The sequence below is a fragment of the Oryx dammah genome, unplaced genomic scaffold (genome assembly GCF_014754425.2).
Source record: "Oryx dammah isolate SB20612 unplaced genomic scaffold, SCBI_Odam_1.1 HiC_scaffold_8, whole genome shotgun sequence".
Taxonomy (NCBI): domain Eukaryota; kingdom Metazoa; phylum Chordata; class Mammalia; order Artiodactyla; family Bovidae; genus Oryx; species Oryx dammah.
In genome coordinates this window covers 18220040-18242357 of record NW_024070192.1, presented here as the reverse complement: position 1 = coordinate 18242357, position 22318 = coordinate 18220040, and the positions used below count along the sequence as shown (strand labels likewise).

The 22318-nt window shown below is 37.0% G+C and overlaps 1 protein-coding gene across 10 annotated transcripts in view; it reads right to left on the bottom strand.

The window, feature by feature from the left end:
* The window catches only part of GPATCH8 (G-patch domain containing 8), a 94091-nt gene extending 72378 nt beyond the window's left edge, over positions 1 to 21713 (bottom strand). For 5 of the 10 annotated variants that reach the window (XM_040245137.1, XM_040245143.1, XM_040245144.1 and 2 more), the window contains exons 1-3: positions 21417 to 21513; positions 1045 to 1119; positions 21 to 55 (exon numbers count right to left, since the gene is read on the bottom strand). Coding sequence is in view for 1 of the 10 variants with exons in the window: in XM_040245133.1 (XP_040101067.1) it covers positions 1045 to 1119; positions 21417 to 21461 (120 nt within the window). In the remaining 9 variants the exon portion in view is untranslated. Of the gene's footprint in view, positions 1 to 20; positions 56 to 1044; positions 1126 to 21416 lie in introns of those variants that run through there. The other 5 variants (XM_040245133.1, XM_040245136.1, XM_040245145.1 and 2 more) reach the window with 5 other exon arrangements.
* Positions 21714 to 22318: the final 605 nt, after the last annotated feature.

The following is a 22318-nucleotide window of genomic DNA, read 5'->3' as shown; positions in this document are numbered from 1 at the left end:
GCAGACCGTGCAATACAAACCAGATCATGGCTGCTTAGCTAATATGGGCCAACTGCTGTGGAAGAAAAATGTCGAACACCCCAAGTTGTGTAAATTTCTGTAAACATCTAAACACACACACAAACACACACAACACCAACCTAGTTAGGAACATAAATATATGTTGATCCTTTACTATGCTACAGCTATGAAAATAAAAGCTAAAGTTAAAATATCTGTATTCTCTAAACTGCCTTATTTTCCTGAGAGAGGAGGAGAAGCTAGTATTTCTTAAAGGGAGAAGAGGGAACGTCTTGACTGTTATAGGGACTCTCTCTCGGGTGATTTTCCATTCTAGTTAATCAATAACTCTCTGAAACCCTTATTAAATACATACACTTAAGAACAAATATTAAATACTGACAATACTGACAAATTTAGACATTTTAACAATGGACTGTGTAATCTGAAAATAAAGGGCTTTTCAAAATAAAAATAATGAGTCAAAAATTAAGAGTCAGGAAAATAAATCTCCTTGTTCTGTTGTGTTGTATCAATATTTAAAATTAAGTCATGTGAATAGATACAATCAACTTTTGACAAAAACCAGACATCTCTTAAACCACAGAAACCAAAGTTACCATGTTTCACGAGAGTCTGGTAAATAAAAATATTAGCCCCTAACTGTTCCTAATGGAATATTTCACACATGATTATGTTGCCAGGAAAGGTGAAGTTTTTTAAAGGATCAAAATACATTTTACTCCTTTATTCAATTTACAAAAACTTCAACTAAACTTAAACTTGTTATCTTTAACAAAGTATGGGCCAAAAATGGTATTTTTCCATCAAAATTCTAAAGTGTTTCTAGATTTTTTTTCACTGATTTCCTAACATATTAAATATTAGATTACAACTCAAACTCTACTTGATTACTGTAGGGCATGCAAGAAAACAGCTCTAAACTGTACTATAAGTTAATTAATAAGTTTAACTTCATTCACATCAAGTGTCACACGAACACTACCTAACTATCTATGACCCCAAATTAAGCACTGATCTTACCGATTCTATAGGCTTGTCAAGGGATGCTTGTTCAATTTCCAAATGTCCTTCTTCATATTGATCAAAGTGATTACCCTGAAAAAAAAAGACTACAGTTATTTTTCCTAAAAGCAAATGCCAAAATTATTAGTAAAACTAATCAAACTAGGGGGTTATCTTTAATTTTTCATTCTTTTTGAATAAACAACCAAAACTGTCACAAATTCAGGCTTTCTTAGATCTGTAAACACAATTTATTAGAAGTCTAGATCTAGTAATATGAACTTGTCTTATGATAAACACTGAAATTGCTAACTAAAACATTAACCATCATTTGGGACAGCAACTCTTTCTTAGACTGACTATATTAGGAAAACTGGAGAATCTTAAAAACAAAGGGCCGTACTGTGTTTTACTTTTCCAAAACAATCTTGTGCTACAGCAAACAAACCCTGACAGCAGAATGCAAATAAAATCTGTATTACAACACTGTTCAATGTTGCTAGCATTGCCTTTCACTAAAACTGCTAAAATAGTCAACTTTAAATCATCAATTTCCAACTCCAAAGATTCAAGGGATTCAGAAACACAATCTCTTGACACAGTATCCTCAATACGCTATTCCTCAAATGATCTGCCAAAAGACACAAGCATGCCTGTATAACACCATATTTGACCATAATCAAGGAAGCTGTCACTACAACTAGAAAAGTCAAAACAGCTCAATTGAGGTTGGGAACAGACAACTAGGATGTTCTCTCTAATTCTGGTTTGTTTTTTTTTTTTTTTTCCTGCTCCATGAGAAAAGGAAGAGTTCATAATTTAGCTTTAAATCAGAATATCAATTTTTCAGTTTCCTTATTGTTACAAAGTAACAAGTATCAAATCTGGGTCTCCTGCACTGCAGGCAGATTATTTTACCATCCCAAATACAGGTATTCCTCAAATGACCTTACAAAGTAGAGGGCATGAGGATTTGTGAGTCCTGAATTTATTTAAGCCAAGAAGACTAAAGATTTCAGTCTAGCCTAAATTTAATTCAGGTATGGAGTAGTAGGACAACCTGGATGTTAACCTAACCAAAAATTACTTGGCTCTTTCAAAGTAAAATTTTAATTGAACGAATACAGCTTAATTATAGCAAGCTCTGACATGTAATTTGCCACACCATATGGTAAACATTAGGTTTCTTGTTTTCATCTCCAGACTGTGAAGAATAGGGTCTTGTAGGGACGAAAAAGTTCTGGAACTAGACAGTGGTAATAATGGTTGTATAACACTGGTAACGTATTTAACGCCACTGGACTATGCACTTTAATTAAAATGAAAAATGTTATGTTATTTGTTTTTACCAGGTTAAAGATAATAAAACTGTATGGTAGAGTCTATCCAAAAGAAGAAAGGAGTAATAGGATAGGAGTGGGGTTTCCAAAGATAAAAGCTCATCTTAAAAATGGAACAGGATTTAAGAGCAGAGGGGCTCAGACAGTTAAAAGGATCTGCCTCAATGCAGGAGACCTGGTTTCGACTCCTGGGTTGGAAAGATCCCCTGGAGAAGGGAATGGTAACCCACTCCATTATTCTTGACTGGAGAATCCCATGGACAGAGGAGTCTGGCAGGCTACATACAGTCCATGGGCTCACAAAGAGTCAGACATGACTAAGCAACTAATGCTACAACTCTCCCTTCCCAGAATGATGAAAAAACAACCATCAACAAATAATATAAAAAAAATAGCCATTAATCCTGAAAGTCTTAATCTCCAATATTTCATCCAATGATCTCTTTAAAGTAACACCTGCCTCTTGGCATTTAACTTCTATTCTAGCATTTAAAAGTTTCATAGTTGGGGTTTCCCTGGTGGTTCAGTGGTAAAGAATCCACCTACCAATGCAGAAGACATGGGTCTGATCCCTGATCTGGGAAGATCTCACATGCTGCAGAGCAACTAAGCCTAGGAAACACAACTACTGAACCCACGTGCCACAACTACTAAAGCCCACACACAGCAACTAGAGAAAACCTTGCGCAGCAACAAAGACCCAGCACAGCCAAAAATAAATAACTTTATTTTTTAAGTTTAGCAGTTACTTAAAAGTTGTTAACTGCAAAGTACAACTAAATTCCTAAATAATAAATATCCAGATAAATTAGATTAACCCAAATCTCACAGTATAGGACACCAAAGTCAAAGTGATAGTCACTCAGTCGTGCCCAACTCTTTGCAACCCCACGGACTATACAGTCCATGGAATTCTCTAGGCCAGAACACTGGAGTGGGTAGCCCTTCCCTTCTTCAGGTGATGTTCCCAACCCAGGGATCAAACCCAGGTCTCCCACATTGCAGGCAGATTCTTTACCAGCTTAGCCACAAGGCAAGCCCATAGGACACCAATATCCAGCCAAATTTCATAATTCTCTTTTACTCTATCAATCAGTTCAGTCACTCAGCTGTGTCCGACTCTGCAACCCCATAGACTGCAGCACACCAGGCCTCCCTGTCCATCACCAACTCCCGGAGTTTACTCAAACTCATGTTCATCGAGACAGTTCTTCTACTCTATAGCTTGATATAATTTAATTATAAAAGAATAACTTCAAACTACCAACAATAATTGGCTACTATTTTTTAAAGCAGCTAAACCTTTATTTAACTTAGGACAATCGATTAATTGATCTTCGACAAAGGTTCAAAAACAATTAGAGAAATAAGTATTTTCAATACATGGTGCTAGAACTAGGTACTCATATGCAAAAAGTCTCAATCCACACTGCACATCATAATAAAAATATAACTCAAAAAATGTATCACAGACCTAAAAGCAGACCTTGGGTGAGACAAGGATTTAAGATACAACCCCAAAGCACAACTTATGAAAGAAAAAATCAAAAAATTGAATTGAGAGAACATATTCACAAATCTTAGAAGATCTGTACCCAAAATATATAAAGAAGTCACAAAACACAATATTAAGAAAACCTAGTTCTAAAGTAGGCAAAAGTTTGCTGGTAGGAATGTAAAATGGTACAGCCACTTAAGAAAATAGTTTGGCAGTTTCTTATAAACTTATACACACACTTATCCAAATAACCCATCAATATTGTCACTAGGTATTCACACAAGTAAAACAAAAAACTTATGTTCACACAAAACCTGCCTGTGAATGTTTGGAAATTACTCAAATGTCCCTCAACTAGGAAAGGAATGTAAAAACTATAGTACACCCATACATGGACAAATATTCAGCAATAAAAGAAACAAACTACTCATATAAGCAACATCTGTATGAATTTCAAACACATTATGCTAATTAAAAGAAGTCATGCTGAAGAAGTTACCTGGTTCTATTTATATAGCATTCTGAAAAAAGCAAAACTAGAGGAAAACACACCAACTAGTGGTGTTTTCAGCCCCCTAAAAACTGGTTGATTCTAGAAGTTAACTCAGAAACCTGTTTGAGAGACAAGAGATGAGACAGAGGCCATTTTTAACTGCACGTTTTTTTCTTTTGAATTTTATACTTAACTAACCCAATACTCAAATATCCTAACAGAAATCACAATCACTTTGTATTTTATCTCTGAATATTTAAAATGAAAGCTGTATGTATTTTTGAATCAATATCACTTTAAAATAAATTTTAAAATATTTCCCCAGAAATCTTAAATGGTGTTGATTCAAAAATACACAATTATGTATTATGCTGTGTTACTTTGGGAGTTTTTCCCCAGAAGTAAAAGGTACTAGGGGGGAACACTGAGAGAAGAATATCACAGTTTCCATAGCTATTACATATTTAAAATGCAGATGATACTGTAGCATTTCTCATTTGTTTTAACAAGTAGAGACCAATGTCCAACAAGGGAAGAGTTTAATTCTATTTTATTAATGCAACAATTAGGGATTCATTTAAAAGTTTTAAAACTATGTGGAAGTATGTTAACTTGAAGTTAAATGGAAGGGAAAAACTCAGAAAGATTGTGTGAGACTATGTGGACAAAAACTAAACAAGCAATGTTATGTAAATGTGACAGGAGCCGGTAAATATTTCTGGGGGGAAAAAAAAAAAACAACCAACATCTAAAGTTTAGTTTTTTAAGTACCTGCTGACTTTAGTGATAGCACTTGAATTTAAACAGCCTGAAAAGAAATATCCTACAAATTATCACTACTAACTTAGAGAACTGAGAGAGATCACTTCTCAATATTTTAAGTATCTGATTTGCCATAATAAACCAAACAATTAGCGTCCTGTTTTTATTACTATCTTGCTATTTGGCCTCATACAAATCATGTTATAGTTTTCATCATTCTGTACTCATTTACAAAATGAACTTGAACTAGACACTCATGTCATTTCTTGGCCTAAAATTCTATGAATTTGCAGATTTAAAGTGAATTAAAAGTATCCTACAGGGAAAAAAAAACACTGACATTTAAAATTTGCCACTACAAAAACCTAATTACTATCTAAAGTAAAATGTTAACCAAAAAGCTAATAATCCCTAGTGGTGAAGCATAAAACATTTTTCATCTATGCCAAAATAAACATAATGACATGAAAATCAAGTAAAAGCAAGCAATAAATAAACTAAGTGACCCTGAGTTTGCTGTTGACTTTTCGGATACAATACCAAAAAGCACGGGACTTCCCAGGTGGCACTAGTGGTAAGGAGCCCGCCTGCCAATGCAGGAGACCCGGGTTTGATCCCTGGGTCGGGAAGAGTCTCTGGAGGAGGAAATGGCAACCCACTCTAGTATTCTTGCCTGGAGAATCAAACCCATAGACAGAGGAGCCTGGAATGCTATGGTCCACAGGGTCACAAAGAGTCAGACACGACTGAAGTGACTCAGCACAGCACAGCACACAGAAGGCATGATGCATTAAAAAAATAACTGCTAAGGACTTTATTAAAATGTAAAACGTCTGCTCGGTGAAAGTCACTGTCAAGAGAATAAGAGGACAAGCCACGAATCAGGAGAAAATATTGCAAAAAAGCACATCGGACAAAGAGCTGTTATCCAAAATATACAAAGAACTCAAAGAATAAGAAAACAACTCAACTAAAAAAATGGGCAAAAGATCTAAACTGACACTTCATCAAAGAAAATATACACATAACAAATACTATATGAAAAGATGCTCAACAACTTATTTCATTAGAGAACTGCAAGTTAAAATGAAATGCCACTACATATGAGAATGGCTAACATCCAAGATACTGACAACATCAAATGCTAGCAAGGATGTGGGAGCAAGAGGAATTCTCACTCACTGCTGGTGGGAAAGCAAAATACAAAAGACAGTTTGGCAGTTTCTTACAATACTAAACATACTCTTACCATACCATCCAGCATTTGCATTCCTTGGTATTTATCCAAATGAGTTTAAAATTTACATCAAAATCTTATACATGACAGTTACAGTAGTTTTTATTCACAACTGCTAGAATTTGGAAACCACCAAGATGTTGAACTCTGGAAGTTGGTGATGGACAGGGAGGCCTGGCGTGCTGCAATTCATGGGGTCGCAAACAGTCGGACACGACTAAGCAACTGAACTGAACTGAAGATGTTGAAGAGATGAACAGATTAACTGACCATGATACACCTATGCAACAAAATATTACTCAGCACTAAAAAGATGAGCTATCAAGTCACAGAAAGACACAGAGGAGTCCTGAAAACATATTACTAAGTGAGGGGTGCCAATCTGAAAAGAAAACATATTTTGACTCCAAGTAAGTAACAGTCTGGAAGAAGCAATACAATGGAAACAGTTACGGGTACACACACATACAGTGTGTGGCTGTCAGGGGCTTAAAGGGAAAAAAGGGATAAACAGATGGAACACAGAATTTTAGGACAGTGAAACTGTAATGGTGGATACATGTCATTATACTACATACGTCAAAACTGCAGAACTACATCAAGAGTGAACCCTAAGATATACTAGGACCTTGGGTGATAATTAGGTGTCAATGCTGGTTCACCTCTTGTAACAAATGTACCACTCAGGTGGGAATTGTTGATTACAGTTGATGTGAAGGAGGGAATGGATATATGGAAACTGAGTGTTGAGCCTAATTTAAAACTGACTTAAAAAATAAAATCTATGTATTTTTTTAAAGTAAACAACAAAAAGTTAATAATCTGAGTAAACCCACAGTCAAAATTTCCAAGGCATTTCTTCAAAATAGTATGTTCATTTTAAAACTTGACTACAAAATTGTAAAATTGATAACAATGATTATCTCTAAGAAATGAAATAAAGTAGCACTTTCTTTCACTTTTTCCTGTTACAATGTAGCCTGAACTTTTAACAATAAACTTTGTATTACTTGCTCTGTTTTAGTGGAGGTTTTTTTTTTTTTTCCTGATTTTTGCTTTTTAATTGCTTTATTAACTTTACATTTTTCTATGCAAATAGGTGAAACTATACTGTTGACAGAAACTTAGCTTGGGTACCAAGGCAATGTCCAATTAGAAGCTGGTAACATCTGACACATGGAAATTACAAAAGGTTTACAGTAAAGGCATATCAGGAAAATGCAAGGGAAAAGAATAACAGTATTAATCTCATGGGAAATGGCAGGAGTCAAGGCATAAGGCAAAATTCATCATGATGGTCACGATGATTAGAGACATTCATTAATACAGAAATAAATGTGCTGTACTAATGAGATGTTAATAAGGGGGAAACAGGCACAGAGTTTATGAGAGGTGTGGTGTATAAAAAAACTCTGTACTACCTTAGCAAACTTTCTGTAAATCTAAAACTGTTCTAAAATAAAAGGTTTATTTTTAAAAGTTTTGGGAAGGATCAATACCATTCCACACACACAGACATGTATAGCTTTCTTTAGCTTTATAAAATCCTTTAGAAACCTTACCCTAATAAGCTCATGATATACTCAATACAGGATCTGGGAATCAATTGAATCTAGGGGATTTTTTTTTTAATCATCTACATTTTACACCAACAAGAGAACTGATACATAAACTGATACAGAGATTGTCACAAATTCACAAAGGCTTCTGATTCTTAGTCCCATACTCCTGCCACCGTATTCTACTATACAAAACCCAAAGATTAAAAAAACAATAACCTTGCCGCCATAATTCTGAAATAATATTCTCTATAGAAAGCAGGAATAGTCAAAACTTAGTTATGATATGTAAAACAGATAACTAATAACCTGCTGTATAGATGGATGGATGTACAGCATAGGGAACTCTATTCAACACTTTGTAATGGCCTATATGGGAAAAGAATCTTAGAAAAAAACAAAACAGTGGAGAGAAGAGATATAGATACATAAGTGGCTCACTTTGCTGTGCATTTGAAACCAACAACACTGTAAATCAACTATACTCCAATAAACTTTTTAAAATTTAGTTATAAAATACATGGAAAGACTGAGGATGTATTACAAATGAGAGAAGACAATCAAGAAACAGCTAAATGTAAACAATGTGGAAACCTGGATGGGATACTGGAACAGAAAAAGGACATCAGTGGAAAAACTGGTAAAATTCCAATAAGGTCTGTGATTTAGTTAATATTATCTTACCAATGATAATTTCTTAGTCTTGATAATTATGTTATGGTTATTATACAAATATTATAGCAGAAGAACATGAGTGAGTAGCATACCAAAACCCTCTACACTATTTTGGGGACTATTCTGTAAGTCTAAAATTAGTTAAAAATAAACACAAAAAGTAAAAACCTTTTAGTTATCATTACTATTGAAAGCATATTATGAGAAAAAAATCAAAGAGCTAAAAACTGTACTTTTGGAAAGGTAGAATGGAGACTGCTTGTATATATTAAGTAACTCTGAAAGAATCCCCATATAATTAGATTAAACAGTGGTTGTCTTTGAGAAGAAGTGATTTAACTTTTCACTCTGAATCCTTCTGTCCCTTCTGAATGTTGTACTAAAAAAGCAAAATGAAGGATGGAATATAAAAAGTGATTTCAAACTCCCAGGGCACCAACTATAGAAGCAGTAGCGGTGATGATGATGATAATATTTCTTGCCTTTCTCCCCCACAAAAATTTTTTCAACTCATTCTGATGAATTTAATAAGATTGTTCTTTCCAAAAATAATCAGCAAGGCATCTGATTATCTGCTGGCCTCAACAGGGATTTGAAGAGAAGTAATTTTTTCTGCTTTACCCTGCTTTCAAAACCACATTTAGATCTCTGAAATCCCATTAGTGGTAGGATGACTGTATCATACAAACCAGGGCATAGAGAGGAAGAGGGTGTGCTAACCCTCATTACCCCTGGACAAGAGGTATAAACTAAACAGTCATTCTGGTGAAAATTCACCAATCCTGTGATTATTAAGCCATTCTTAAAATTTGATTTCAATGATCACTGTTTTGAACAGTTATTTCATTGTTCAAATCAATTATTCCTTTCTAAATATTACCTGCTTTTAGAGTGAAATATAGCTTTTCATTTATGCTGATCAGAAATATAAGTTCAAAAAGATCAGACATACACACAATGTGTCTAAGATTTTTAAATGCACACCCACATATACATACAGCCAGCTGACTTTCTTTTAACTGCCTCTTCTCTCAAAAAAGGATCAACTTGGGGTAGGTCTTAACTACAAATGAACAGAACCTGACTGACCTGCATATTACTGAAGTACACGGTAGCTTTAGTTCCTTACAGGTCAAGGATTCTGCTTCCAAGCACAGGATAAATGTGGAAATTTTCAATTACAAATTTAGCTGCAGTGATCATTTCAATATAAATAGAGACTAAGGTTGCCCTAAATTTATCCATATAAATGAATCTTGTTATTTGTTAACCAGTGCTGATTTTGGAATCTACATGATCCCACAGCTTTTCCAGTAATTAACTATATGGTAATTAATACGGAAAATGAGAAAGAAAAGTTTGGGACCATTCTTTAAGGATCACAACCAACAACCCATAATTTCAAGTAGCAAAACAAAATATTTAAGACCCTGAAGAGGTGAGCCTCTTCCATCTTCTTATAGTTATTAAAATTTCATACCGTTTCTAAAAAAAAATTTTGATGAAAAGTATTACTCATAGTAAAAGTCGGCAGATCCAAAGTTTCCAATTTGAATCAAATCCATTATTAACAGGAGGATTATACAGACTGAAAATTTAAATCCTGTCTGGCTTTCCTATCTAGACTAGGTATGAGACAAGTTTAAAGTTTTATCTTTGTCAGCTTTATTGTACCACTCATGCAAACCCATCTTAGCACCTGGCTCTAGCTATTAAGCTGCCTGTTATAGATGTTCCTGTCTCGGCTCCAAATCTCTGCAATCAAAATTTATTTTTTCTATTGTATTTACCATTATCCCCTTAGAGACTGTCTAAAGTCACAAAGTGGATATATTAATTGTAGCCCTACATCACAACTCAAATAATATATTTGTTTATAATTTGGACTTTCTAAATTCAAAACATATAATGATGCTGATTTCACCTGCCATGGATTAAAAATGGTTTAGTGTATAGAGCCATACAGAACAGCTTCATATTTCACCTATGAACAAAACCCGTTCTCCTCTGACAACAAATACTGAGAATTCATCTCTGTCTCCCTCTCCCTTACCCCCGCCAAATAAACTAATTCTAGTATGGTCTCAAATCAGAAAGAAAACATCTCAGGATGAAAAACATACCCCAAAAGTAATGGACATTTGGGGAATCCCTTAGTGGTCCAGTGGTCAGGGCTCTGAGCTTTCACTGCTGAGGGCCCAGGTTCAATCACTGGTAGGGGAACTAAGATCCTACAAGCTACATGGCTTGGCCATAAAAATAAAGAAATGAACATCCTGGGGGATTACTGATATCATTTTATTAGTATAATAAAAATATATTTAAACTTAGAAACACCACTGTGGTCAACTCCTCAAAAACCCAAGTTCTTCACTATTGTTTTCATCATCATACAGTCTGATTTCCAATGACTTTCAGTACATTACTATAAAGCCAAAGATCTCTGAAGTCAGACACCAGAAATCAAATCAGTCTGCTGGGGGTGGAGGTGGGAGTGGGGGTGTGTGTGTCTGCTAGAGGGGTGTGTGTGTGTGCTTACTCACTCAGTTGTGTCCAATTACGGGTGTGTATGTGTGTTTACTCAGTTGTGTCCAATTATGGGGGTTTGTGTGTGTTTTCGCACGTGCGCGCTTACTCACTCAGTTGGGACCCTGGGCTGTAGCCCGCCAGGCTCCTCTATTCATGGGCTTTTTCAGGCAAGAATACTGGAGAGAGTTGCCATTTTCCTCCTCCAGGGGATCTTCCCAACCCAGGGATTGAACTCGTGTCTCTTCTGTCTCCTGCACTGCAGGCAGATTCTTTACCCGCTGAGCCATCTATAACCTTAGGCAGATTACCAAACCACTCGCTGGGCTTAGGCCTGTTTCCCCAGCTATCAAATCCAGATGATGACACTACTGTATTACCGCACAGGTTTTGAGATTTAAAGAGTTAAAAAAAAAGTAATAAATTATTATTTCAAGACATTGTTGAGGCCAGTCAGTAACCCAGAAAAATAAATCCACTTACTAAATTTAACTCTATGTAATTTGGTAGGAGAGATAATTTGCTAAGCAATCTCAGTAAGTATCTAAGAATTTGAAAACACACTACACTGAGTCAAGGGTATGAGCATATCACACCCTCGTCTAAAAATACATGTACATCTGTTTGACATATCAAATTTTCTGGATAATTGGACTAGACCAAGAAAGGACTGGTTTCCAAAAACTCACTACACTGAAAAATCAGTATCTTTTAAAAACCTCACAGGAGAAACAGACCTTTTTCAGAAATGCAGGCAAAATCAGGAAACAATTTCTGAGGCGTTCAAAAAGATATGGAGACAGTAGTTAAGTCCTGTGGGATCCACATCAATGCTTATTATTTCTTTCACCACTCACTGGTACGATAAATGACTATTTAGACATGTGACAAAAATTCTGCACTAGTCCACAGAAAAACAATGTGTATATACAATATGACACACAAAAGAAAACTCACAACTAAGATTGCTATAATTAATATATACAATATAAAGTGAGATTACAACTCTCCATAAGACAACCTCCATTCCTGAAATATCCTTCAATTGGCTTTATAGGATATCACAGAACTAACAGTTCAATTTAGATAATCCACAGCACAGCAGGAAGTTGATCCCCCAAGTTGGACATAATCCTCAGACTCTACATAGTCTTTCCTTCCTACATATGTGCCTCTGCTGCTAAGTTGCTTCAGTCGTGTCCGACTCTGTGTGACCCCATAAACGACAACCCACCAGGCTCCCCCGTCCCTGGGATTCTCCAGGCAAGAACACTGGTGTGGGTTGCCATTTATTTCTCTAACGCATGAAAGTGAAAAGTGAGAGTGAAGTTGCTCAGTCGTGCCGGACTCTTAGTGACCCCATGGACTGCAGCCCACCAGGGTCCTCCGTCCATGGGATTTCCCAGGCAAAAGAGTACTGGAGGGGGGTGCCACTGCCCTCTCCGTATGTGCCTCTACTTAACCATTAATTCAAATATCTGAGCAACTTGTAGGTGCCAGACCCTGAACCAATTCTAGAAAAATGAGTAAGAAAGAATCTCCATTCAAGGAGTTCTACATCCAGGGAGATGAGATAAATTATAAGCATTATAATATAATAAAATAATAAGTATCATAAAGTATACAGTAGGAGAGATAAAAACAACACAGTGGTTAAAGGCTGAGACTAGTTCAAACTACTTGAAAGCTATCTCTTTGACTCACTAGCTGTGTGAAGTGGGTAAGTTTTTCATTTGTAAAATAGAGATAAAAATAGAACCTACCTAACTGGGAGATTGTACAAGATAATAAGCATAACATAGTGCCCAACAGAGAGCACTCTGTACTGTTAGCTGCTACTATCACTAATAAAAGTGCTGTTACTGAAATATGACCAAAGAAAATAAGCAACTAACTGCCTAGGGAAGATGTCACAGACACAACAAATTGAGTCTTGAAGAATGAGTGTTAAGAATTCCAGAGAGGTAGGAGCATATGCAAAAACAAAAACAAGAAAAAGCCTAGCAGGTCCAGATAAAAACAGAAACTACAGGATGGCAAGACAATGACAGGGCAAGAAAAGAAACACATCTGTTACAATGGCACCAGATGCTTAACAGTCTCAAAAGCCAAGTTAGTGCATTTGGATTTTATTCTTGAAACAATCAGGAATGACAGGAAAAGTCATATTTTAGGAGAGAACAAGGTTCAAATCTGAGTTTACTGTGTGGCCTCAATTTCTGTTTTCTCTTCTGTAAAGGGAAGGATACTACCACCTCGCTTGGATGGTTACTTAGATAAATATCTCCCAAATGCCTTGGGACAAAGCCTGTCAACAAACAGTAGCTGATAGTTTCATCACTAGATTCCACAGCAGTCAACTTCTGATGCTATAATGGTCATGGATACATTTTGACACCTTATTTTGACAGTATCCAGTAGAAGTACCACTCTTCTCTGCCATCTACTCTTCTACTGGAATAAATGAAAAAAAAAAAAAAAAAAGACTGATTTTTAAAAGCCTTTTCTTATCCTTTTTTATATTTTATGATGCCATGCCAACAAACAGGAACTCAATAAAATGACTGGGAAATGGAATGGAATTTCTGGTAGACCTATAAACACCAAAAAGGCAGGCAAGAAGTCATAAATGACCAATTAAGCTTATAAAGGTGATATACTCCTGGGGGGAAAAAATTAACGATAAGCATACCAACTACTTCCGACCAGTTAGTTAACTGGTAAAAAATGCTGCGAAGTATTAAAGAGAAACAATGCTTTGTATAATGTAGACAATACCAACACTCATCACCTCAAAGGGGCCAATCTATAAGTCACAGCAGAAAGAATGCTACAAAAGAAATCAGAAGGTTTAAGTTCAAAACTCAGGCCTGTACTAGACAAGTTTCCTCATCTATAATAGACTTACTACCTACTCTATTTACCTTGCTGAATTACTGGGAGAATTAGACAAGACTGTATACAAGGGCAGTTATTAAACTGTCATGACAGTATGCAACTACACAATATTACCATTCTAATATCCAGGTTAGACGATTTTACAACATCCTGGTGCCTCAGTTTCCTAACTTCCTTTCCTAAAATGATCCTGATGTCCATTCTACCGTAGCCATTTCACTCTCATGGTCATTACGACTTCAACTCCTCCATTATCTCTATTTCAAACACTGCGCTCTCTGGCCACAACCTTCTGTCTTTCCAACTCAATTCCTCTAGAACCTCCACTCCAAGAATCCTTCAGCCTCATCAGAACCTACGACCCACTGATTCAACGTTCTCTACCCTTAACCCTCGAAGTCCTCACTTGTCTCTCTGCCAAGCTTAAAATCACATAGCCCACTATTATAATCATTCCCCTGTATACACCTTCTACTCTACTCCCTTGCCCCCATTCACATTAATTCCGGCTAATGGAGACCGGTCATCACAGCTTTAACAGTATGTGTAGCACATCTAACACAACTCTATCTAAATCAGTCTTCCTAAGTCTATTCCCCTGCTTAACACACCTTAAATAGCTAGTACACACCTACTTACAGCATTGAAATAAAACTTTTGTAGCCCTAGCTTTTCCTTTTCCCGTTCCCAATGGTTTATTCATTGTCCTTAAAAACACACACACACACACACACACACACACACACAACCAATTCTGCTAGTTTTACCTCTACATTTTTACCCTGGCTATTTTCTCCAGCTGAATGCCTCCCTATCTTCTCCTTTACAAGGATGCAAACCCATCTTTCAAGACCCAGTTTAAATGTTTCAGAAAGGCACACTTAATCATCCCACTTTAAGGGTTCTCTTTCTCCCTTCTGCTGCTGCTGCTGCTAAGTTGCTTCAGTCGTGTCTAACTCTGTGCGACCCCATAGACGGCAGCCCACCAGGCTCCCCCGTCCCTGGGATTCTCCAGGCAAGAACACTGGAGTGGGTTGCCATTGCCTTCTCCAATGCATGAAACTGAAAAGTGCAAGTGAAGTCGCTCAGTTGTGTCCGACCCTCGGCGACCCCATGGACTGCAGCCTTCCAGGCTCCTCCGCCCATGGGATTTTCCAGGCAAGAGTACTGGAGTGGGGTGCCATTGCCTTCTCCTCTTTCTCCCTTAGGGTTTTGCATTTATTTACTGTAATACTATTTGTCTGATAATCATATTAGTCTTGTTTATAATACGTACTGTTTTTACTTTTGGTATCTCCCCAGATATAACAATAGCTCCCTAAAAAACACCACTTCTTAATCAACTCCCCCAAAGACATAATCATACATACAATTCTTAAACACTTCAAATACTGCTTTAACAACTTTTCAAAAAATTAACTTATATTCTAAAAAATGTTTCTGAAGTAAATATACATTTTTGTATCTCTTGTGCAGATGAATACCTAAAGTAGTATTAATCAGATTTTCAACTACTTTTGTTCCTTTTATATTCCATAATTTTACTCATAGGAACAAGATAAGTTATTGACACTACAGCATATAATCCACAAGCATCAGCTTTAGTTTCTATAGTCAGGACCTAAAGTATCAAATTAATTTACTGATTTTATCAGTACTACCTATAAAAAGGGTGAAAAATTAAGCCTCTCTCTCTCATCAACTCTGGAAAAATGATATCGAATGAACCATGAGATATGAATACTGACTTTTCCAACAATCATTATTTAAAATGTCAGATACAGAACATGATCAATCACTTTTCTCTATAACAACTTTAAACCTGGAGAGCTATTTTGTATTCCAGTTCTAATAAACAGAGACATAAACTGAAATCCCCCCTTGAAATCAACATAATTGCTTTAGCAAGGATCACAAAAATAATTGGAAACTCATGAGACAAGAATAAATGTAATATTACAAAGGTAACTTTCTGGTCATTTGAGTGACACAAAATACAAGATTTACCTTACTCTAACATTGTTGGTAAAAAAAAAAGAATTCAGGCAAATAACAGGAAACTCTGTTTGGGGCCCTAATGTTAATTTCTTACTCACTACAGCACATACTAAAATATTATGTGCTATTAACCTGTGTACAATGCCAAAGTAACTTTAGCTATACTTTTTTTCCCAAATATTCCTAAATTAGATATAAAATACTAAGTGTATGTTAAATCTCAAAGAAATCATTTTGTATAGGCATAACAATACAGTATATTCAGCTTGGGCATATTTAATTTTTTGCACTGATTAATACAATATGTATTAAGCACATTTAGTTAGACTTCCACAGTTAAATGGACAATTCACTTTTTATAACTGGAAAATCATTACAACATCTTCTGGTATTCACTGCAATATCAAATCAATGCCTTCTTTCAGTATTTGTGGTGGTCATTTGTAATGCCTTTAGTAACTGCCATGAGTCAGCTTTCACTTAATACTAAATGGCAATGCTAATATGAAAAGAGAATGCCAGACATAAAAATATCAAGTAGCTTCAAGGAAGGAATTTTAACGGAATTCAAGAACCGGATGTCTACCATCAAGCTGGAATTCATTTTCACTAATAAAATATTAGAAACTTATTAAGTCACAAGAGCAAATATGAAACCTCTACATGGAGGGGTTCAAGATTTCATGAACTTTTTTTTTCCCCGAAAATGGTAATCTTGACCACATCAAGAAAACAAACCGTCCTTTATTCATTTTATCATGTTATCTAAATAGATTGAATTAATATGGAAATTATCCCAGCGATGAAGCAGCACAATCGAGGTAGCCAGTTATATATGCTTTTAAAATTTTTTTAAGTCACAAATGTTAGTTCTGGTTAGTTAACTTATAAATAGACCTGAGAAAATGTGACAAAAATATCTCTCACAGTACTTTAATGAGAATTTTGTGACACATACAGAATAAAAGGAAGGACTACAACAGAACACTTACTTTTCCATAACTTTATTGCCACTCAGCCTAATGATATATTTATCTAGATATCTTTCTTCTTGGTCTTCCATATCTACTTTAAAATGAAATAAGTAAGGCTGCCATCAAATGAAGCCCTATGATCACAGTTCTTGGCAACCCCATCCTCCCTTTGAGGAGGGTTGTAATAAATGTCTTTCTCTCTGATGTTATTTCTTAATATGTCTCATGTTTTTAAATGCCTTTTGCCTTAAATATATATATACATATACCCTGTACCCTTGAAATCACAACCAGGGAGACTTCCTTTATGTTGACCTTACTTTGGTCACTCTTAATACCTTGAGAATATACTAACCAGTAATTGTGCATTTGCTAATAACCGTACCAATGCATGGTGAGTATACTGAAGTTTGTACAGCTTTGATTCCAGGCCTTTCCACCTATCATCATGTGTATGGGAATCGAAACAGTAATGATTTTGCCTAAGTTTCACTATTCTAAGCAAACCTGACAATGATTTTCACAGCCAGTGGTATCTTTCAGAGGATAGGAAACAGAGGTTAGAACATTTGCCCATGTGTGATCTCTGGCATGTCTGCATTAGAATGCCAACTGTGTTACACAGTCCCACATAGAAAATATATTAATATACTTCTATGACCTAAATATTTTAAAACTGTAAACCTCCTGACAATGGTCTCAATTAAGAATTATCTGAAAGTCACATCCTGGTGTCACATATGAAACACAAAAAACATACTACATAAAAGTAATACAGCTTATTGCTGTATACCACTATGATTACTATATACGTTACAGAAAGTTCTTGGGTAATTTCTACACTTTTATTGTGACCTTTAAGATAGTTATTTTTTTCATTACTTTATCACTTACTGATCTATTACTGTAGCTCCTTTTCATTAGAAATCTCAAGCAGAATGCATTCAGAACAAGAGGAAATGAGAAACTACTTGAAATCACCAGTCCTCTGCAAGCACACAAGCTGAAGAATATTTCCTCACTAACATTCAGCTGCATCATCATTAATAGCTGCGCAACCACTAAATGCTAAGCAGTGTGTATATATACCTCATTGCTGTATATCACAGTGCAAGAAATACTTTCTTTAGTGAACTTGGAATTCAAAGTGTTGAAAATATATCTACATTTGTAAATTATACCATGCTATTTTCCACTAGTTTCTGTAACATTTCAATCTGTGAACAAATATGCCTTCATCTGGTAAATGTAGGCACAAGTCATGTCTCATTCAGAAATTGAGGTCAGATTCTTAAATAAGTAGTTAAAACTCTTAAAACATTTAAAAAATAAATACATCAGCCCAAACCACAAAGATTTCCAAAGCTAAAACACCACTTAAAGGGGGTATTTTTAAATAATGTCAGAACTAAGACAAGAGTTAACAACATATCCTCTATGACAAAGGGTAACATCACTGTCGGAAGCCTTCCTAGAAGCCCTTGGGAGACCAACAAGAAACAGATATGGACAAAATGCAACAGAGTAGAAACTGTAATTGTATTACCTCTCTGAAAGCTCATTTATTCTTTGTGACCTACAAGTTTATCCTCCATATTTGATGACTCAGTTACTGTTATATAAAATATACAATTGCCAATAAAGTTATTGGTCATGAGTACAGGTTCAAAAGTCAAAAAGCAGGAGTCTAAATCCTGGTTCTGCCATTACCAGCTGCGGATACTTGGCCAAGTTATTTAACTATCTGTACCTGGGCTGCCTCATTTGAAAGTAAGAGTAATACTACGCACCTCATAGAGTTATTGGAAGATTAGGAGACAACACATGTAAAGTCCACAGAATAATACCTGTTTATTATTAAAATGAAGTTATCAAATGTTTTCAAACATGTCCCTGATATTAATGATTACTCTTTATATTCATAAGTGCTTCAAGTAATATGCCAATTAGGCTCCTCTCTATATTATATAAAACACCTTTGAAACTCTTAAGTGTTCACAAAATCTAATAGTGAAGCCTCCTCTGACTCCATACTAAATTCAAGAGACAATCCTTAAACTCCCCAAAATTTGCACCTAATGGTAAATTGGTAAAGAGTGAAATTCTAAAATTCTAAATTCCCTTGCCAAATTAAAGGCAAAGAAAATGATAGTCATCTAGAACTTACCAGAGAAGGTGCACAGAAAAATTTCCACTGCTAGAGATCTGTTTAAAGAAACAGGATCTATGTACTGTATCTGGAAACCTACTTTGGATTTGTTTTCAAGTGCACTCAGTAGCTTCACCTCATTTATCACTTAAAGCCTTAAAAGGCCAAGTTAATTTTGAATAACCTAACCTTGAACAATGTTTCAGATATGCTATATGCATGAGGTTCCTAGGGCATTTTCTCTCCAATAACTTTAAATCAAATGACATCATTAATGAAAATTCAACTACGTTTTCCCCTTTATTGAAACACTCAGAAAAAATAGTACTTAAAATATTTTAAAATGATTTTTAAAAATGTTAGCACAATAATTTACAGAAGTTCTAACATCCTGTAATTGTCTAATAGGTTTTCATTACTAATATCCTATTTACCCATAATGCTGGGACATCTGAATCTTAAAAACCAACATTTACCTGGCTGACACAATACAGCAGAAATTGGCTATATCAATACAGAAGCAGTAGGTAAAACATATGTAATATCTTCAAAGGCCTACCAAGCAACCAAAAGCATATCGGATACACACAACTAAAGCATGAGAAGAGAAAGTCATTTAACTTGAAAAAGGAGAAGCTTTCCTCAATTTATTCAGGTGACTGCATTCATTTTCTGTTCTCCAGTTTCCAAATCTTTTAAGGTCCTGAAAATCCTGCCTGTTCAACACTGCTGAAATCCTGTGGTTAACATTTTCCCACAAAACTCATTTGTCCGTATTACCTATTTTCAATTTTAAGTGACCTTCAAATTCTCTCTGAAAAGCACTAGAAGATTTTAATTATTAACATGTCTCCTTAAAAACTACCAATAAAACCCCCACATCTTGCAGTCTACTCTTATTTTATGGTGCTCCCTAAAAAAACAAAAAATCTCACCTTTCCCAAGGATCAAATAGCTAGTAAGAAAAAAAAAAAAAAAAAAGCTAATAAGAACTGCTTTAAAATTCCCAGGACCTGCATTCCATCTTTAAACACCTTGAAATCCTGTACTGTGCTGCAGCTATTCAGCAGGCGCACGATCACAAGGCTTTTCAACAGCCTTAAGATCTTTTACTGTTGCAAAACTTCTCTTCAGAGGTCTAGGTACTAGATTGTTACATTGTTGCCTTCACTGCTTTACCTGTTTAGTTACCAACCCAAACATCCGGCAGAATTCAAACCCTTCAAACTACCTTCCTAAACCTATCTAGAGTATTCCCATGTAACTTTGAGAAAGAGCTGCAGCGGGATAATAACTTGAGTTCGGACGCTCATCCCTTGAACCAAACTGTTGTTGCCAGGGTCTGCGATAGTAATGCAGGGGTTTCTTTGAGACTAAGGACGTCATTTACCCTAGAAATAGCCCATCTCTACTAAATCCCTTTTTAGTCGCTGAGATTTCTGCGGTAACAATGCTCAACAGGAAGGTTCTAATTTGGCCTTAATTTTTTCCTCAATCATGCTGGCCACGGCAAGGACATTTTTCCATACAACGTTTGCAACTGAAGAAAGAAAAATCAAGCTGTTGGTAGCAGTCACCACCTGCTTGTAAAGTCCATTATCGTGATGCTTTTTACAAATCGCTCAAGGTAGCATTTGGGGCTAAGCTTACATCGACCATCCTCCTGTAACTTACTGTTTTCCAAGCCCATTTAACGATGTAATGACAACAGCAACATTTACGCTTAGGGAAATCTCAATGTTTGACTAACCATGGAGGCGTCTGATAACTAAAGCCCCCCTTTTCCGGGTGAGGAAATGGAAAAATAGACAATGAAAGCGATTTGTTACAGTGAGCAAAGAGGGAGAAGGATCCCATGAAGAGACGTGCGAGCAAAATCCAGGGGTTTGGGAGTCCCAGTCTCAGCAACACTCGCCCCAAAACCTGCCACCCCACCCCACCCCACCCCCCGCTTTCCCCTGAGAGCCAGCCCAGCGCCCGCACACGCTGGGCACAACCGAGGGCAGCACAGGTACCCCACCCAGCGGCCAGGCTGGGGCTTCCAAACCCGCAGACCAAACAGGACGAGGCCGCAAACCCAGCGGTCCGTAAGATACAGAGTGAGAGAAGATGGGGCCTCGCCTCAAACCCGGAGGCCCCTAGAGGAATCAGAGGCGGGAGAAAAGGGACCAGGTTCGGAAGCCACAGCAGAGCCCCGAGGGAAAGAAAACTGGGAGTGGGGGATGAGGAGGTTCTGGTTCGGCCAGCGCCTTCCCCGGACCTCGGCGACGCCCGTGTTTACCTGAAAGTCTCGGTCCTCGTTGAAGCGGGAGAAGCGGTCCGCCATTTTGCCGCCTTCACTCCTCTCAGGACGACAATCTCCGGTTCGCTCCTTCCCTCCCGCGACACCCACCCCCTCGCTCTCCTTCTGTGTTCCCCGCCTCCTCCCACGCCCACCCGCGCGCGCAGGCGAGGGAGGGAGGAAGCGAGAATGCGTATCCCGACCAGAGCCCCGACGGCGCACGCGCCTTTCTGTCCTGGAGGCGGAACCTTCCCTCGCGTCTCGGCTTCGCGCGCGACCCAAAGCGACCCCGGCGCCGCGCGTGCGTACTCGCGCTAGAGGGCCGCAAGCGCTTCCGGAGAGAAAGGTCACGAGGGGACGCTGAGCGCCTGGATCCGGATGTTTTCCTTCAGCTCGCTTCTGTTAGTGGGTTATCTCTTTTTGTCCGCTCGTTTGCCTGAATACACAGAAGCTTTCTTCACCAAATAACAGCATAATGTAGTGGTCGAAAGCGCAGATTTTGGAGCCAGACTTCTTAGTTTAGAATCCTGGTTTACCTTGAAGATTAATCGTTGGACGAGACAGCAAATATCCCTTCTCTCACAAGGCCTACATTCCAGTGGGGAAAATGAGATAAATAATAAAATAATTACATAATTTAAAAAATTAACTAGTACTAGGGGAAAAAAAAAACCACAAACAGGGTGATGAGAGCAACGACCTCCGAAATGACCTTTGATCCAAGAAGCAGCAAGGGACATGCTGCTTTGGGACCGAGAGAACCTTTAGACCCAAAGGGCCAAAGACTGCTAATAACGTGGCATTTTCAAGCGATCGCTTGAGAGTATTTCTCAAGAGACCACAGTTGATTCAAATAAACTACAGCTCTCTGGACTTCAGTTTCCTTTTTTAAAATAAGGAAA